A 16,722-nucleotide genomic window follows, 5' to 3' on the forward strand; every position below is an offset into this window, starting at 1 on the left:
ACGGCTGCAATACCTAACTGGTCACATTGCTTGCACCCACATTGAGTCAGTTGCAGGATTGGAGGGTTTTTCAACTAGGGCCTGATCTACACTTACAATTTAGGTTGACATACAGCTACATCAGTCAGGGGTGTGAAAATATCCACATTCCTGAGTGCCATCGCTATGTCGACTCAACCCCCCAATGTAGACACAGCTAAGCTGAAGGAAGAATGCTTCCATTGACCTAGCTACTGCTGTTCAGGGAGACAATGTCCTTACACCAATGGAAAAACCCCCTCCATTGGTGAAGGCTGCATCTACACTATGGGGTTATGCCAGCATAGCTATGGGACTGTAGCTATGCGGGTATAGTTGCCATAGTGCAGACATACTCTAGACTAGGCACTTCTCAAACGGAGTTCTCCATCTTATTCTCCCATCACTTTGCATAAATAAATTTCATAGTCCATACTCAGTTTGAATTCATCATCATTTGTCCTGTCATGTAGACCTTGTACATTAGCATTGTAAGCCCCGAACCGAGGCAGTTTTTATCACAGAAGGCTTCCTGCATGGCTCTATATTTTGTTGGCTTACTGTATCCTACCTGCCAGGTAATATAATGTGTAGCCAGTTTTAGTCAACACTGAATTTTTAATAGTTTTGATATTTTGAAAGCAAGTATGGAAATGATGACAAAAACTGCCTCTTCTAAAAGAACCAAAACAATTATTTTTGCAAGCTATGAACTGAATTGCTTGACATTCTTTTAACTACAGGGATATTTTAATAAATGTACTCAACTGGGTGTACACGTCTCTCTCTTATCCGTTAAGTGAGTTATTGAAGTTTATTTTATTTCTGCAGCCCAGCATCTCCCACAATTCTGAGATGTCTGAGCTGTTCTCTCTGCAGTTCTGGAGGTGGTGCCACATTGCAGCACAGCCTGAAGTGGCCATGACTGCTTCTCCAGTTTGCCACTAGAATTTTTGCCTTTATATACTGCTCCATATATTCTGCCTCTATATACTGTATAACAGCAGCTAGAGGTGGTTTGCTTTATTCCTGAACATTTCCTTTGACTGTTCTATTTCAATTCATTTTGGAGTTGGAGTTGTATGAAATTTTAGCTTATACTGACTTTACAAGTGTTTTTTATATAGCTTGTTGTAAAACTAGCCAAATATCTAGATGACTTGATGTACTACCTGGAAGACCTCTCCCTTTGAAAGTAAACGATCTGGTTCTTTATCCCTCCCTACTTATTTTCACTGCTCACTACTTCCCAGACATCTCAATGTAGGAGATAGTGGGCCGCACAATGGGAAATTCTTGCCCAGTAATGTCCTTTCTGCTAGCAGCATCTCCAGCAATTGCCCCCACCCCCTGCTATGTCTTCAATAGCCAAGGGACAACATTTAATTTTTTATGACTATCGTTTGTGGGCTCATTAGCCTAGGTCACTGGTTGGTATTCAGTTAATTCTAATGGTTTTTACACAGCTTTGTCATTAATTATCTGGCGGGAAGCTGGAGAAGGGAGCATGGCCAGCACCACCTGTATTACAACAACAATGACCCACCTCTGGAAATGCAGAGGGGAGGGGAACAGCCAATCCTCATCATAAATTAGAGAAGCTTAAAGGCTGTTTTAAACTATGCCGGCTGCCAATGCCCTCCTGCAATCAGCTGGGTACAAGGATATCGTAGCCATACCCCTTATGGCAGCAACCAGGGGAGGAGGTAACATAGGAGCTCTGCTATGTTAGCTTCATACCACTTGAAGATTCCTCTATGCTACCGAAGAATCCCTATGTCTAGGTACATCAGCTTTAGGGCTTCTCTGTGCTGCCAGGGCAATGCAAAGCTGCCGTAGCACACTGGAATATTGGGGCCAAATAGTGTTCCTTTAAGAACAGAATTGACTAGTTTTCAGTAAATGTTATTGTAGGGTAAAAGGCTGTTGGGTTTAGGATAGTTGATTCATTCACAAAATCCGGTTATATACCACTGAGGCCTTGTCTACACAGTGCTTTAGTATGCACCAGAGAGGTGAAAATTTTAGTTTTCACTTGCATGTCACACACTGACTGTCCCATGTGGATCCTGCTAGTATGCACTAAAAGTTCCCTAGAGCACATTAATACAGTACTGTTTGAAATGGGACTACATTAACATGTGCTAGGGAGCTTTTAGTGCATGCCAGCAGTGCACAACATGTTAGTGCAGGCTAAAATTTACATCCCTCTGGTGCAGTTTAAAGTACCGTATACAGGGCCGGCTCCAGGCACCAGCTGAGCAAGCTGGTGCTTGGGGCGGCAGATTGTTCGAGGCGGCATTCTGCCCAATCCTAGGCTGCTTTTTTTTTTTTGTTCTGCTCCGGCCGCCCTGTAGGGGGTGGTGGCGCGGAGAACCAGAGCGCCCTGCAGGGCAGTCCTCTTTCTTCTCTCCCTGCCGACCGGAGCGGAGCCCTCGTGGCAGGCGGCAGGAGGTGGCGCAGCGGGAAGGGCCGCGTGGCAGCACCCCTGCTGTAGCCCTGGCCGCCCCCTTCTCTCTCTCTCTCCCGCCCGCTTCCTCCCCCACGCCCCCCCTCCCCCAAGCCGGCACCCGCGCTCCAGCCGCGTCGCAGGTTTTTTTTTTTTTTTTGCTTTGCCGTTCTGGCCACCCCGTTTTTTTTTTGTTTTGGTTTTTTTCTTTTGCTTGGGGCGGCCAAAAAGCCAGAGCCGGCCCTGACCGTATAGACAAGCCTTAAGGCTTTAAAGTTCTCCTGTACCATTTATATGTGTAGTTTGTTTTCTAAGATTAGTCTACTGCTTATAATGCTAGGTTGCCAGATACATGATATTGTATTTAGAGACTAAATGAATTAGTAGTAGGTAAAAATGTTTATCTAGTAGAATGATAAAGGAATGTGACAGAACTTACACTTGCACTGTGTAATGTTTAATAAAATATATCTTTTTAAGTGACTTCTAATTGTTAAAATAATTCAGAAACAATAATCAGGGGAAATTGTGTGTTTATTTGTATGGTACTTTCTTTGGTGGAAAACATTTAAATATATTCATACACTTACTTTTCTAGGTTGAGGTAGTGCCAAAATATAAAAAGAGGAAAAAATAGCAATTTGACTATATTTGCTACATAGTTCAAATTATAAATGCTCTATTTATTTAAAAAAAAAAAAAAGACATTAAAGCGCCTTTTTCCCTCCTCTATATCTTTGTCTGACCTGGTGACCAGTCTATCTGTAACAGCCACTGGGGATAGGTTGTATCTGGTTGGTCACCTTATTGTATTTTGTTAGGGGCACTGTAACAGGCCCCCTTCTCACCCTTTGGATCACCACAAACAGTTTGGACACTTCCGAGTTTACAAGTACCAGTGTGTTATCTACCACTTCACCAGTACAGTCCCTTGTGCAGCAACGTACAATTGAATGTAAACTTCCCCAATAGTCCATTCTCTGGGAATGGAGAGGCAAGACTTTATCGTGAGATCCTCTACCCTGCGGCTCTGGCCAGCCTTCCCTTTTCACTTCCTTTCTGTCCTTTAACTGTTCCCAGAAGATGGGTTGATTGCTGTCATTAGTTCATCAACCTCTGGCCCAGTGGTGGGCAACCTGCAGCCCATCTAGGTAATCTGATTGTGAGTGGTGAGACATTTTGCTGACGTTGACTGTCCGCAGGCACGGCCCCCCGCAGCTCCCAGTGGCCGTAGTTTGCCAATGGGAGCAGCAGGAAGCAGAGGGCCAGCGGCAAAGGGGCATTACAGGGATCAACAGCAGTGCCACATGAAAGTGAAGGAACTATGCCAAACATACCACAAAGCGAAGGAGGGCAACAAGAAATCTGCTGCTGCCCTGCAGACCTGCCACTTTTACAATGAACTCCTTGCCATACTTGGTAGAATCCCAACCAGCACCTTGCAGACAAGTTTGGATACCTTGGAGGTGCCAGAGATAGATGCTCCTGCCATGAACAGCATGGCGGAAGAGAAGAGAGGAAACACGGTGGGGGACTCAAACCATGTTCCAGAACCAGTTTGAAACTCTGCAGAAGAATAGCCAGTCCTGCCAGACAAGTACAGATGAGCCCGCTGAGGAGAAGGGGAAGGGAGCTTGGGTAAGTGTTTACGTGCATTATTCCTTGCGTGTGTTTTTTTTGTTTTGTTTTTCTACTTTTCCTTCTCTAAAACCTTATCTCGCTCCCTGCTTCTCTCCTGTATTTGACAAAAGTATTGACTTTTTGTTGCTTACTTGTATTATGTTAGGGAATAAATCCTAAGAAGGGTTTTATGGTATTTCAGTTACACAGTCCCTATCAGAATAGGTAGAGTTGGCGACACATCAGCTTTTCAATTCTTTGGCTTGTTGGGCTAGACTGTTTGCCATGCAGAGTACTCTGTTTATCAGAATAGGATTTCTCTTCTATCCTCTTGAGAAATCTTGATAACTTTCATGGAAATACTCTGCCATCCTCTCCCAAAGATTTCTAGGGGTGGCAGCTTAATTTCTTCCCCTGAGATAGGAAACTTTCCCATGCCACACTGTGGTGAATTCAGCTTGTACCATTGACATAAACAGGCTGGCAGCACACACATCTGGGCAGCTTTGGGATGCCAACTGCAGCCGGGAGCTCTGTCTTTGTGACCCTCAGGAATGAGATCAGCCAAAATAAACCCCTTCCTGTGAAAATTCATAGATGCCAAGGCCAGAAGGGACCATTGTCATTATCTAGTCTGATCTCCTTCTTGAATTATGGGCACCAGAACTGAACACAGTATTCTAGTAGCAGTCACACCAGTGCCAAATATAGACATAAAATAACCTCTCTACTCCTACTCGAGATTCCCCTATTTATACATGCTAGGATCACATTAGCTCTTTCGGCCACAGCATCACAATGGGAACCCATGTTCAGCTGATTATCCACCACCATCCTCCGATCTTTTTCAGGGGCACCGCTTCTCCAGATAGATGCCCCCATCCTATAAGCATAGCCTATAAAACTTATTTGTAGATGTATACCTTTATATTTAGCCATATTAAGCACATATTGTTTGCTTGCCCACTTTACCAAGCAATCCAGATCACTTTGAATCAGTGACCTGTCCTCTTCATTATTTATCACTCTGCAGTTGTTGTGTCATTTGCAAACTTTATCAGGGATGATTTTATGTTTTCTTCCAGGTCATTGATAAAAATGTTAAATAACATAGGGCCAAGAACCGGTCCCCATTGGAAACACTGCTGGAAACACATCAGCTCGATAATGATTCCCCATTTACAATTACATTGTCTCGCGGCCCACAATCCGATTACTCTGATGGGGCGCAGGTTGCCCACCATTGTCTTTGAGGGACCCAGCTATTTACCTCTCTCCGTTGTGAAAAATGGTCATTTATTCTTACCCTTTGTTTCCTATCTTTTAACTAGTTACTGATCCATCAGAGGACCTTCCTTCTTATCCCATGACAGCTTACTTTGCTTAAGACCCTTTGGTGAGGCACCTTGTCAAAGGCTTTCTGAAAGTCCAAGTACACTGTATCCCTCAAACAATTCTAATAGATTGGTGTGGCATGATTTCCCTTTACAAAAGCCATGTTGACTCGTCCCCAACATATCGTGTTTATCTGTGTATCTGATGATTCTGTTCTTTACTTTATTTTCAACCAGTTTGCCTGGTACTGAAGTTAGGCTTACAGAAGCGATCCTGGCAATTAGCGGTCAGAAGGCTTTTTTAAAAATAGGTGTTACATTAGCTACCATCCAGTCATCTGGTACAGAGCCTGATTTAAATGATAGATTACATACCAGAGTTAGTAGTTCTGCAATGTCATATTTGAGTTGCTTCTGAAGTCTTGAGTGAATACCATCTGGTCCTGGTGACTTATTACTGTTTAATTTATCAATTTGTTCCAAAACCACCTCTAATGACACCTCAATCTAGGACAGTTCCTCAGATTTGTTACCTAAAAAGAATGACTCAACTATGGGGATCTCCCCCAAATCCTCTGCACTGAATACTAATGCAAAGAATTCATTAGCTTCTCCACAATAGCCTTGTCTTTCTTGAGTGCTCCTTTAGCACCTCAGTATTCCAGTTCTTTCTTGGCCTGCCTTATTAAGCTTTTTTGCTTAACTTGCCAGAATTGATGCTCCTTTTCTGTTTTCCTTACTAAGATTTGACTTCCAATTTTTAAAGGATGTCTTTTTGCCTCTTACCACCTGTTTTACTCTGTTTAACTATGCTGGAATTTTTTTTATCTTACTGTGTTTTTTATTTGTGGTATACATTTAGTTTGAGCCTCTGTTACGGTGTTTTTAAATTGTCTCCATGCAGTCGGCACACAGTGCACCCTTGCAACTGTTCTTTTTAATTTCCGTTTAACTAGCTTCCTCATTTTTGAAGTGAAATGCTACCGTGGTGGGATTCTTTAGCATTTCCTCCCCAACAGGATATTAAATTTAATTACATTATGGTTGCTGTTATGGAGCGGTTCAGCTATATTCACCTCTTGGATCAGATCCTGCGTTCCACTTATGACTAAATCAAGATTTGCCTCTCCCCTTGTGAATTCTAGGACAAGCTGGTCCAGATAGCAGTCATTTAATATGTCTATAAATTTTATTCTGCATCTCTTCCTGAGATGACATTTACCCAGTCAATAGGATAGTTGAAATCCCCCATTATTATTGTGTTTTCTGCCTTTGTAGCCTTTCTAATCTCTCTGAGCATTTCACAATCACCATCACCATCCTGGTCAGTAGTATCTTCTTACTGCTATATTCTTGTTGTTCAAGAATGGAATTTCTATCCATAGAGTTTCTGTGGTACAGTTTGATTCATTTAAGATATTTACTTTATTTGGCTCTATGCTTTTTTTTCATATATAGCGCTATTCTCCCACCAGCATGACTTACTCTGTCATTCCTATATGTTTTGTACCTTGGTATTACCATGTCCCATTGATTACCTTCATTCCACTAAGTTTCTGTGATGCCTGTTATATCAATATTCCCATTTAATGTCAGGCACTGTAGTTCACTCATCTTAGTATGTAGACTTCTAGCATCTGTGAATAAGCACTTGTACATTTTGTCAATATTCAATGACAATGTATTATATTTAAATGAGACCTTTTTATGTTTGTTCGTCACTAGCTGCTACCTATACTCCTGCCATTAATTTTTCGTTGTGTGATCAGTTCTTATTTATCTGTTAGGACAAAGTCTCAAAAAATTCCTCGGCATTGACTGCAACACTTGGTTAGGAAATTGTCAGCTATAATGTTTAGAAATTCTAAGGGTGTTTTAGTATTGGCAGCATGGGACCTCCTACATATGTCACTCAGATTGAAATCCCCCAGGATGATGCAGTTGTTTTTCCTACAAATTATAGATAAGTGTGTAAGGAGAAAGCCATCCTGTTCCCTAGTGTGATTTGGTGGTTTGTAGCAGACACCAACCAATAGCCCATCTTGTGTTTTGTCTGTTAGGACATTGATTTGTAAGCATTCAAGATAATTTTCTTCCAAGTTACCAGTGACTCAGAAAGAGGTAATGCCATTTTGGTCATAGAGTGCCACTCCCGCTCTCCATTTGCCTACTCAATCCTTCCTAAATAGGTTATAGCCATTGATTTTAACATTCCAGTTGTGCAAATCATCCCATCAGGTTTCAGTAAGAACCGCTAGACTGAATTTATGCTCATAAACGGGCAATTCCAGTTCCTCTTTTTTGTTACCCAGGTTCTTAGCATCGGTGTAAAGGCAATTCAAGAATTTCTTCTCTTCATGTCCTTTGGATCCTTGATTAATATTGTCCTTAACATCTTGCTTTTGTGCTAAGTGAGTGCTCCTATCTTCCCTCTTTTTACCCTCCCCTTTTGCTATTAAACTAGTGCCAGTATATTCCCTGCCATTTCCCTATACCTGTACCAGAGGGGATGGAGGGGGTGTAACACTAAACTTCATAGCAACATGGAACAGAACACCCCCTGCTCCGACTCCTCCATACTCACCATGGTTTGAGATAGAGTGGTGCTGTAGTGAGGCTCTCCAAAGCCACAGTGCCAATAAAGCATTTCTTATTAAAAGTGTTTATGGGAATGACATAAGGCAGTTTTGAGACTTAGCTTTTCTTTTCCATTGTGACTATAAATCTAATGGTGTATCTGTCTGGTTTTATCAGCAGCTTCTGGTGTGATGGCCTTGAGGGTTCCCCCGCACTGAACATCTGACCCTGATCAAGAGGAGAAGGAAGAGGATTAAGGAGTGTAGGTTATGCAAGATCCATCCTCCCAGCCACAGTTGCCTTGGACCATGATCAAAGGGCTTGGCAGTGCCCTTCAGAACGGGAACAAGGAGAAAGACTGAGAATGGAGAGGGTGGTTGCTGCAGAAGATGCAAAAGAACCAAGAGGTGCATCAGGAAACGTACCAGGACGTAATGGGGTTGCTCAGGCAACAAACACAAATGTTGCAGAGCATGGTTGACCTACAGGCCCAGAGATCCCAGACCCAGCAGCCTTTGCAGTCCTTGGAGAACTGCATGGTCCCTGCCCCCAACAACTCCCACCATACCACATGGCACCACAGTGTATGTCCTTACACCTACCACTCCAACCGGGGGACAACAAGGAGAACCAAAGCTACACACATACCGACCTGAGAAAACTAGTAGTCACAACGGACTACATTGAACTACTGTTTACTTACATGGACATAAATCTTTATTGTTTACTTCCATTTTCACCTGGTTTTGTAAACTGTGTTTCCCCCTCTTAACAGTGCTGGTAAAAAAAAAAATAGCCTTGTATGTCTTTGTTTGCACTTTAATTTGGTTAACTGCTATTTTCCACATAGTTTTTGGAAAGTCTCAGTATCTTTATTAGTTCACACCAGGCACTGCAAAACACCTAATGGGAGGCAAAGACACAATGTACATCAAGCGTTCCAGAATTCATAGTGGCAGGCTTGGACCAAACCAATATATAATCTAAAACACACGACAGACACTATTTCATGAAAGCTGTGCTATGGCTGACTCTTGACATGCTCTTTTAAAGCCTCCCTCAACTGCACAGCACTGGTGGTAGCCTTTTTCCCTTCACCTCACAGATATTACGTAGGTCACAACATGCAGCTATAACCATTGGGGTGTTTTTCTTGCTGAGATCCAATCTATTGAGATCCAATCCAGCGTCCCTTCAATCTACCAAAAGCACATTCAACAGTCATGGGGCACCTGATGAGACAGTATTTGAATCTTTCCTTGGTGCTGTCGAGGTGGCCAGTGCACAGCTTCATGAGTAGGGGGAGTAAGGGTCACTATTGACATTTCAATATTGCCAATGGTAATCTGCCAGTCGGGGAAGAATGTCCCTGGTTACAGTTCTCTGAATAGTTCTGTGTTCTTAAAAATGTGTGTGTCATGCACCTTCACTGACAAGCCTACATTGTTATCTGTGAAATGTCCCTGATGATCATGAGCGCTTTTATGATGATGGAAAAGTGGCCTTTTCTGTTGATGTGCTCTGTAGCAAGGTGGGTTGGTCCCAAAATAGTGATATGCCTGCTACCTATCACCCTACCGTAGTTTGGGAACCCCATTGCTGCAGATCCATCTGTGATGTTCTGCACATTGCCGAGTGTCACAGTCCGATATAGCAGGAGACATTTAATGGCTCTACAAACTTCCATCACTATGGCCCAAACTCTGGGTTTTCCAGCTCCAAAATGATTTCCCACTGACCAATAGCAATTCAGTGCTGCAAGCTTCCAGAGTGCAAGTGCCACACTCTTCTCCACTGTCAATGCAGCTCTCATTCTGGTGTCCCTGTGCTGAAGGGCTGGGGCGAACTCGGCATGCAGGTCCAAGAATGTGGCCTTTTGCATTCAAAAGTTTTACAGCCAGTGCTCATCATTTTAAATGTGCATTATGACAATGCAGTTCCAACAGTCGGGACTCACTGTCTACCAGGTGAAGCTGCTCCAAAAATGCCAGCAGCAACCTGGAAGGTTTTTTCACTGTGCCCATTAGCTTCTAGTTATTGTGCTCAAACATCTCCACATTGTTCTCATCTCAGTCCTAATAGTAGCAGTACTTCCTCAAGCTGTGCACATACTGGACAATGATGCTTCCTGGATGTATTAGCAACGCACATAAGAACTGTGATGAGCTCTGCAGGCTCCATGCTTCTGTCAGAGTGATGGTGGAGACCAAAAAGTGCTGCGTGGGACTGTGGGAGTTTTGAAAAATTATTGGATGTGGCAGGTAGTATGGGATATAGAAACCTGCATGTTAGGAACTTGACCTGTAGCTCCCAGAAATTCCTGGGCACTTTGCTACTATCCCACAAAGCACTGTGAAAAGGTCCCAAAAGGCACTGCGCCACACAGCAGTGTGGGGCACGCTGGGATATCTATCCAGTGCACCGCACTTTGCATCGACACAAGCACTCCTGGTGAGTATGGGGAGCGCTGACACAGGAAGCCAAGCATGCATACATCTGAGCGATATACAGACTTCAGTGATTGTATGCCAACATAATTTTCATTGACTGAACTTTGCAGTATAGACATGGCCTAGAAGTTGTGCTTACATACCGAGGTTCTGGCCACTTTGCACTAGTCAGGTGGTTTAAAGTGGTGGAATCTGGCTCTAAGAGACCAGCTGATGATTTCCCTGGTGTAGGGAAGTTCTCAGCTGGTTTAAAGTGGTGTAGCTGGGTCCTACATCATCTGCCCCTATACATCCTGACATAGAGGCTGGGAGCGGGTGAGATGTAGTGTCTGCTTAATTCACTACTAGGATATAGTGTCATAGCAACCATAACCAGTTGTCAGAAGTTACAGCAGCCCCTAAGCTGCTCCAACGTATGCCAATGGGCAGGGCAGGCACAATTGCTCCAGGAAAATCAGGGAGGCAGAACTTGTTCCTGACAGCTTCTCCCGTCCCCACATTTCTCACACCAAGCCTATCCTAGAACAGGTGAAAATTTGGCCACAGCACTTCAACATTAGACCATTTTTTTCTTAACAAAAATTTCTCTTTCTACTTATCTGACTCTCCTGTTTTCCCTCCCCCCAAAAAACCTAATTTAAGGTCATATTCTAATACTTGACTCATATATTTTTAGACAGTAAGTAAAGTAGATTATCTCCTACTTTGTGATGGACTGTTTTGCCCTCCCTCATGTACAACGTTTCACAATAATACAGTGATGACGAGTGTCCACCTTCCTCTGAAGCACTAAATATTGGACACTGCTGGAGTCCATTTGACGAACCAGTAATCTGATCAAGAATGGCAAATCCTGTGTTCCCATGAAGAACAACTTTATGATTTAAAGTACTGAAAAATTACTATCAAATGGCACTGTGGAGTTCCAAGTTTGTATTTGTGACTTTGGAATCAGTTGTGCTCAGTTTGCAGTAAATAGATTGATTTTTCTAGCCCTGCAAACTCAGCCTGGGCTCTGAAAGTCAAAGTGGATTCTCTCCATCACACACATCATCACCAACAATAAAGAGCCCTACAGGCCAAATTAGCCCTTGGGGTGTATGTCTTCACTGCAATTGGAGATGTGATTGCAGCATGTGTAGACATGTCTGAACTAGCGTTGATTTAGCTAGCTTAGGTGGCAACTGCAGCATGCGCTAGCTGCCAGAGACCGTACCCAGATTCACTGCGGGGCTTGTACTTGGGCAGCTAGCCCATGCTGCCATGGCTTCACTGCAGTTGGTACCTGGACTAGCTAGTTCGAAGCTGGCTTGTGTATGTCTACACATGCTGCAGATAGACCTCCAACTGTGGTGTAGACATACCCTTAGTTACACCTGTGCAACCACACTTCTGTTAATGGGTTTGCACAGATGACATTGTTCCGAACAAAGTACTTTGTAAATAATTCTGTTGACAATGAACAAGAAGGAATAGAATCCACCTTGCTTTCTTAGCAGTGTTGGTTCTGCAGGGATAAGAACAGAGAAAAGCAGTACAACTTATTTTAGTCCCTCAAGTCAGTAGATGAAATTCTGAATATGCAAATGAGCAGGTGACATTTTTACATAGTTGTTTTTCTGAGCAGAACTGTGCTCATCAAACTTTTTTTTTAACCATCCCGATATACCTGTCCCCAAATACTTGTCAAGCTCCTGATCTGGCTAATCTGAATTCTATTTATGCTGAGCCTTTCTACTGTCTTAATTTTAAAGTCCACTACTTGCCTGTCTGGGGATAATTAAAAACAAAATGCCTCTCTTTTATACCCCTGCAGAATACAACCTGCTGCTAACTATTGAACCCACAGAGTCTTATTGCAGAGTTTTATATGAGGATTACATTTGTCTATAAATAGATTCAGTCGGTGGTGGTAAATCACCCAGCTTTTGATTTAGAAGCAACATTTTGACACATGCTATGTATCTTTTTTAATAGAATATGCTTCTGTTGGCTCATTGTATGATTACATTAATAGCAACAGAAGTGAAGACATGGATATGGAGCATATGATGACCTGGGCAACTGACATAGCTAAAGGTAAGAGAGGCTGATTTCTAACAATAACTCCCTCCCATTGATCATTTCTAGTTGTGTTTTGGCTCTAAATCCCAGCAGAATATTTTTCATGAGTGACTGTATATAGAAATATATTGCATAGATATGTCAATATCTAGGTTTATGGCTTATATTGGCTATATAGGGATAGTCAGGAAAATTAAGATGAAATAAAGTGACCTTAGTGCACTTTAGTTTAAGCAAGACTAAGAGCTTCCCTACGCTGAGAAGTGAATTTTGGTTTAAGGTGGGTGGGGTTTGAATTTTAAGTGGAACAGCTATTCCTGATTAAATTCCTGTGTGGACACTTTCCAAGAAGAGTCCCTTATTCCAAATTAGCTTAATCCACTTCCAAAGGGAGTTAGGCTACATCTTCACTACAGGGGGTGTGTGTCGATTTAAGATACGCAAATTCAGCTATGCGAATAGCGTAGCTGAATTCGACGTATTGCAGCCGACTTACCCCGCTGTAGGGACGGCGGCAAAATCGACCTCTGCGGCTTCCCATCGACGGCGCTTACTCCCACCTCCACTGGTGGAGTAAGAGCGTCGATTCGGGGATCGATTGTCGCGTCCCAACGGGAGCGATAAATCGATCCCCGAAAGGTCAATTTCTACCCGCCGATTCAGGCGGGTAGTGTAGACCCAGCCTTAGTCAGGAGTGGCTATTCCAGAATACCTTCCCGTGTTAGTTAAAGCAAACTAAAACTACTTTACTTCTAAATGAGAGCACCCAACACAGGGGTTTTATGCACTTTAAATAATGTGCTCTAACTTCACACCTTTAGTTAATTTGTCTTAACTTTCTTTAGGGCTGGTCTACACTGGCGGGCGGGGGGTGTCTCGATCTAAGTTACGCAACTTCAGCTACGTGAATAACATAGCTTAGATCTTCACTGTGGTAAGTCGATGGCTGACGCTCCCCTGTCGACTCCGCCTGCGTCTCTTGTTCTGGTGGAGTACCGGAGTTGACGGGAGAGCGCTTGGCAATCGATTTATTGCATCTAGACTAGACACGATAAATCAACCCCCGTTGGATCAATCACTGCCTGTCAATCCAGCCCGTAATGTAGACATGTCCTTAGTGTCTAGACAAGCCCTTAGACTACTCAATGGAACAGTTTAATTAGAAATGATCCAAGTAACTTGAGACAGGTGGATGCTATTCTGTATGTATTGTACCACACACAAAAATTTTAAAACACTCTTCAAAATTTCCCAAGTAATTTGACTGTTTTTTTTAAATTACTTAAAGTGTTAGCAAACAGTTTTTAGTCCCTTTTTGTTGTTAAATACACATCCAAAGACTAGCTAATTCTTTAAGGCCCTGATCCTGCATTCAGATTGGTCAGTGTTGATCCCTGTGCACATGTGGGGTCCCATAGAAGTCATTGGGCTCTTCAGGAGTCCATGCTAGAGGATTTCAGTGCCCCAGGGACTAAATGGCTAAACCACAATTTATTTTTATCTATTTTTAAAAGGTTTGTAAGTGCCAGCCTTTTGGGAGTTTTATCTCAAAATACCCAAGTTACTCGCTAAATATTTTCATCTGAATAATGAAGGCTAGTGGTTACATTTTATATCCTCCAAGCCCTAGAAGAAGGTACAGCAGATAAGGCATTGGGCTTGTCATTATGATTAACTCTATGCAATTATTGTTTAAATCCCAACATTGAGTGTGATGTTTAGACGCAAGAGCAAGTTGCAGAATACCTCCAACTGTTGGAACGCAGATCATATTTCTGGTTGATAAGCCTATCTAGGACTCACCCAGCTCTGCCTGCATTAGATGTTTAAAGATATTTAAAATAGGAAATGAAAGAATAGAAATAAGAGCATAAAAATTATATATTGGGTGGGTGATGTCTCCATCTATTTATGTTCATGTACATGGCACTGTATTACATGTATACTTTTAAATACTTTAGGGCTCTCTACATGCAAATAATCACATAGACAAGCAGCATTCCTCTTCTAATGTACTATAGATCATCATTAACACAAGCATTGACAAGCAGTGGGCTTGCTAAGCCACCATAATTTAAAAACTTTCCCTCATTTTTCTATAGGAATGCACTATTTGCATATGGAGGCTCCGGTCAAAGTAATTCACAGAGATCTGAAGTCTAGAAATGGTAAAGTAACCTTACACTTAAGTGATTCTATATTTCTACTTTCAGTTAATGTGACAGTTTAACTTTAGCCTTCGAGAGATACAGGGCTAAATCTTCAGCTGTAGCTAAGATACGCAGCTGAGGCAGAGAAAAGACAGCACTAAGCCATCTTTGTGTTCCCTGCCCCAAATCCTGAGGCTATCTGGGCACCATTCCAGTCCCTGGCATAATTCAGAGCAGTCTGTAGTGCTGCTTTAAATTATGCCTTGTTTCCCAGAGTCTGTTCCAGCAGCCAAGGTTTGCCAGGGTACTTTCCCTTTTTCCTGGAAATGTCCTGTATGCTGAGGCCCAGGAAGGGATGGTGGAGGACTGCTATGAACAGTGCAAAACAGCCGAAATGGACTTGAGATTCGGGCCCAGTATCTTCTCTAAAAATGTTGTAGTTCTTTCAGCATTGATTGAACTTTTGCAGATGATAGTGCTTCTGAAGAGTGTAATTGGCTGTGGGGTTTGAATGAAACTGTTTTACTTGGTTAGTTCCAGACCAGTTATGAAACATGCTGAAAAGTGACTTTAATTGAAATATTTACTACTAGTAAGTGGCTTACAAATTATTCTGATTCACCAAATGCTGTATAAGAATGTCATCATGGAGAAATGGCTGGATGTAGTTTCATTCTTAAGTATCTTTTTAAGAAAATATTTATTTTGTTTTATAAACTTTGATTAATCATTGATGCTATTATTGCTAAAGTGAATCTCTGGGAGGAATCATTGTGAACCTTGATTACTGTAATGGGAAATATTGGATATTTCTTTCCGTATTTGTAGTTTGGATTTTATAGTTAGAAATCTCCTTCTACCTTTGTTTAAGGGTGAGCAAGGCTCACATCAGTTTTTGAGGTAAGCTTATTTTTTTGTGCTGAATATCCCCACTAACCAGGGCATAAAAGGCATTCAGAGCATATGTTTCAATTTACCCGTCTGAAAATTTTTATTTAGCTTCCATGAAAGTTTAGTGGAGATGTGCCAAAATGTACCATTTTAGGAAGTCATAGATGGTGATATAGTCAAAGGCTGCATGAGACATTTTGACTTGGAATACTACATTTAGAGACCTAGTGAGAAATCTGGGTACAGCTGACAAACTTTCATGGAAAGTAAAAAGAGCCTTTAAACAAAAGAAAAGTTGAAACTTCTTAGTGTGCTGAATGATTTCCACAATTTGGTTAACTCAAAATTGACCCAAAACATCCACTTTTTAATAAATACCCTTTAGTATCAGTATTCGTTGCTTTATTACTATTGCCATGAGAATTAATCTTCATCAAGTCCTAATCTGAATGTAAAATCAAAATAAGCATAGAAAACCTCTGGATTCCAAAGATGTGGGCTCTTGCTTTGCCCTGGGATTTATCTGTATTCCTCAAAATATCAAATTTAATTTAAAATACAAAGTGGAGGGGCACTGGTGGCAGTGAAATAGTGGGGAATTCAAAGAAAAATGCTAGTGTAGACAAGGTCCTAATGGTGTTCTCTGATGCAGTTATAGGGATTCTGTTTTCCTGTCCACACGAGCCAAAAATAATAAATAAAAATTAGAAGACAGATTCTCCAAACTGAGACAGAAAACTATGCTAGTGGTGGATAGCTGCTCTTGTAGAGTGGACACACCCTTATTGGTGTGCAGCAAGGTCTTGTTTTATCTTCTTTGTTCCACATGGGAAGGAGCTGCAACAAAACCTGGGACCCGGCATTCCTATTTTCCCCATCTCCCAAGTGGTACGAGTAATGACAACTTCTCCTTTCCTCCCTTGCCAGCCAGAGGAAAAGAGGGAGGTGGTGGAGTACTTAATACCCATCTGCTATATGCATTTCAAGAGGGATTGGTACAGTGGAACTCACTTAAAGGTGATAGACAACAGAAAAATCCTGAGATTGCACTGTTTTTTGCTGCTTCATGTTGATGAATCCCTGGAACATTTTTTATTAAAAAATAAATCCAAAAATGCCTTTTTGCCCTGCTTATATTTTACATTAGATATTCAATTCACATCTTGTCT

General features: G+C 42.0%; 1 protein-coding gene across 7 annotated transcripts in view; it reads left to right on the forward strand.

Annotated features, from left to right (window-relative positions):
* MAP3K20 (mitogen-activated protein kinase kinase kinase 20) overlaps positions 1-16,722 on the forward strand; it is a 133,985-nt gene that overhangs the window by 43,987 nt on the left and 73,276 nt on the right. For all 7 annotated transcript variants that reach the window (XM_065561835.1, XM_042860727.2, XM_065561834.1 and 4 more), the window contains exons 4-5: positions 12,426-12,527; positions 14,615-14,680. In XM_065561835.1, the coding sequence (XP_065417907.1) occupies positions 12,426-12,527; positions 14,615-14,680 (168 nt within the window). The remainder of the gene's footprint in view (positions 1-12,425; positions 12,528-14,614; positions 14,681-16,722) is intronic.

This window comes from Chrysemys picta, chromosome 11 (assembly GCF_011386835.1).
Source record: "Chrysemys picta bellii isolate R12L10 chromosome 11, ASM1138683v2, whole genome shotgun sequence".
NCBI classification, from domain to species: Eukaryota; Metazoa; Chordata; order Testudines; family Emydidae; genus Chrysemys; species Chrysemys picta.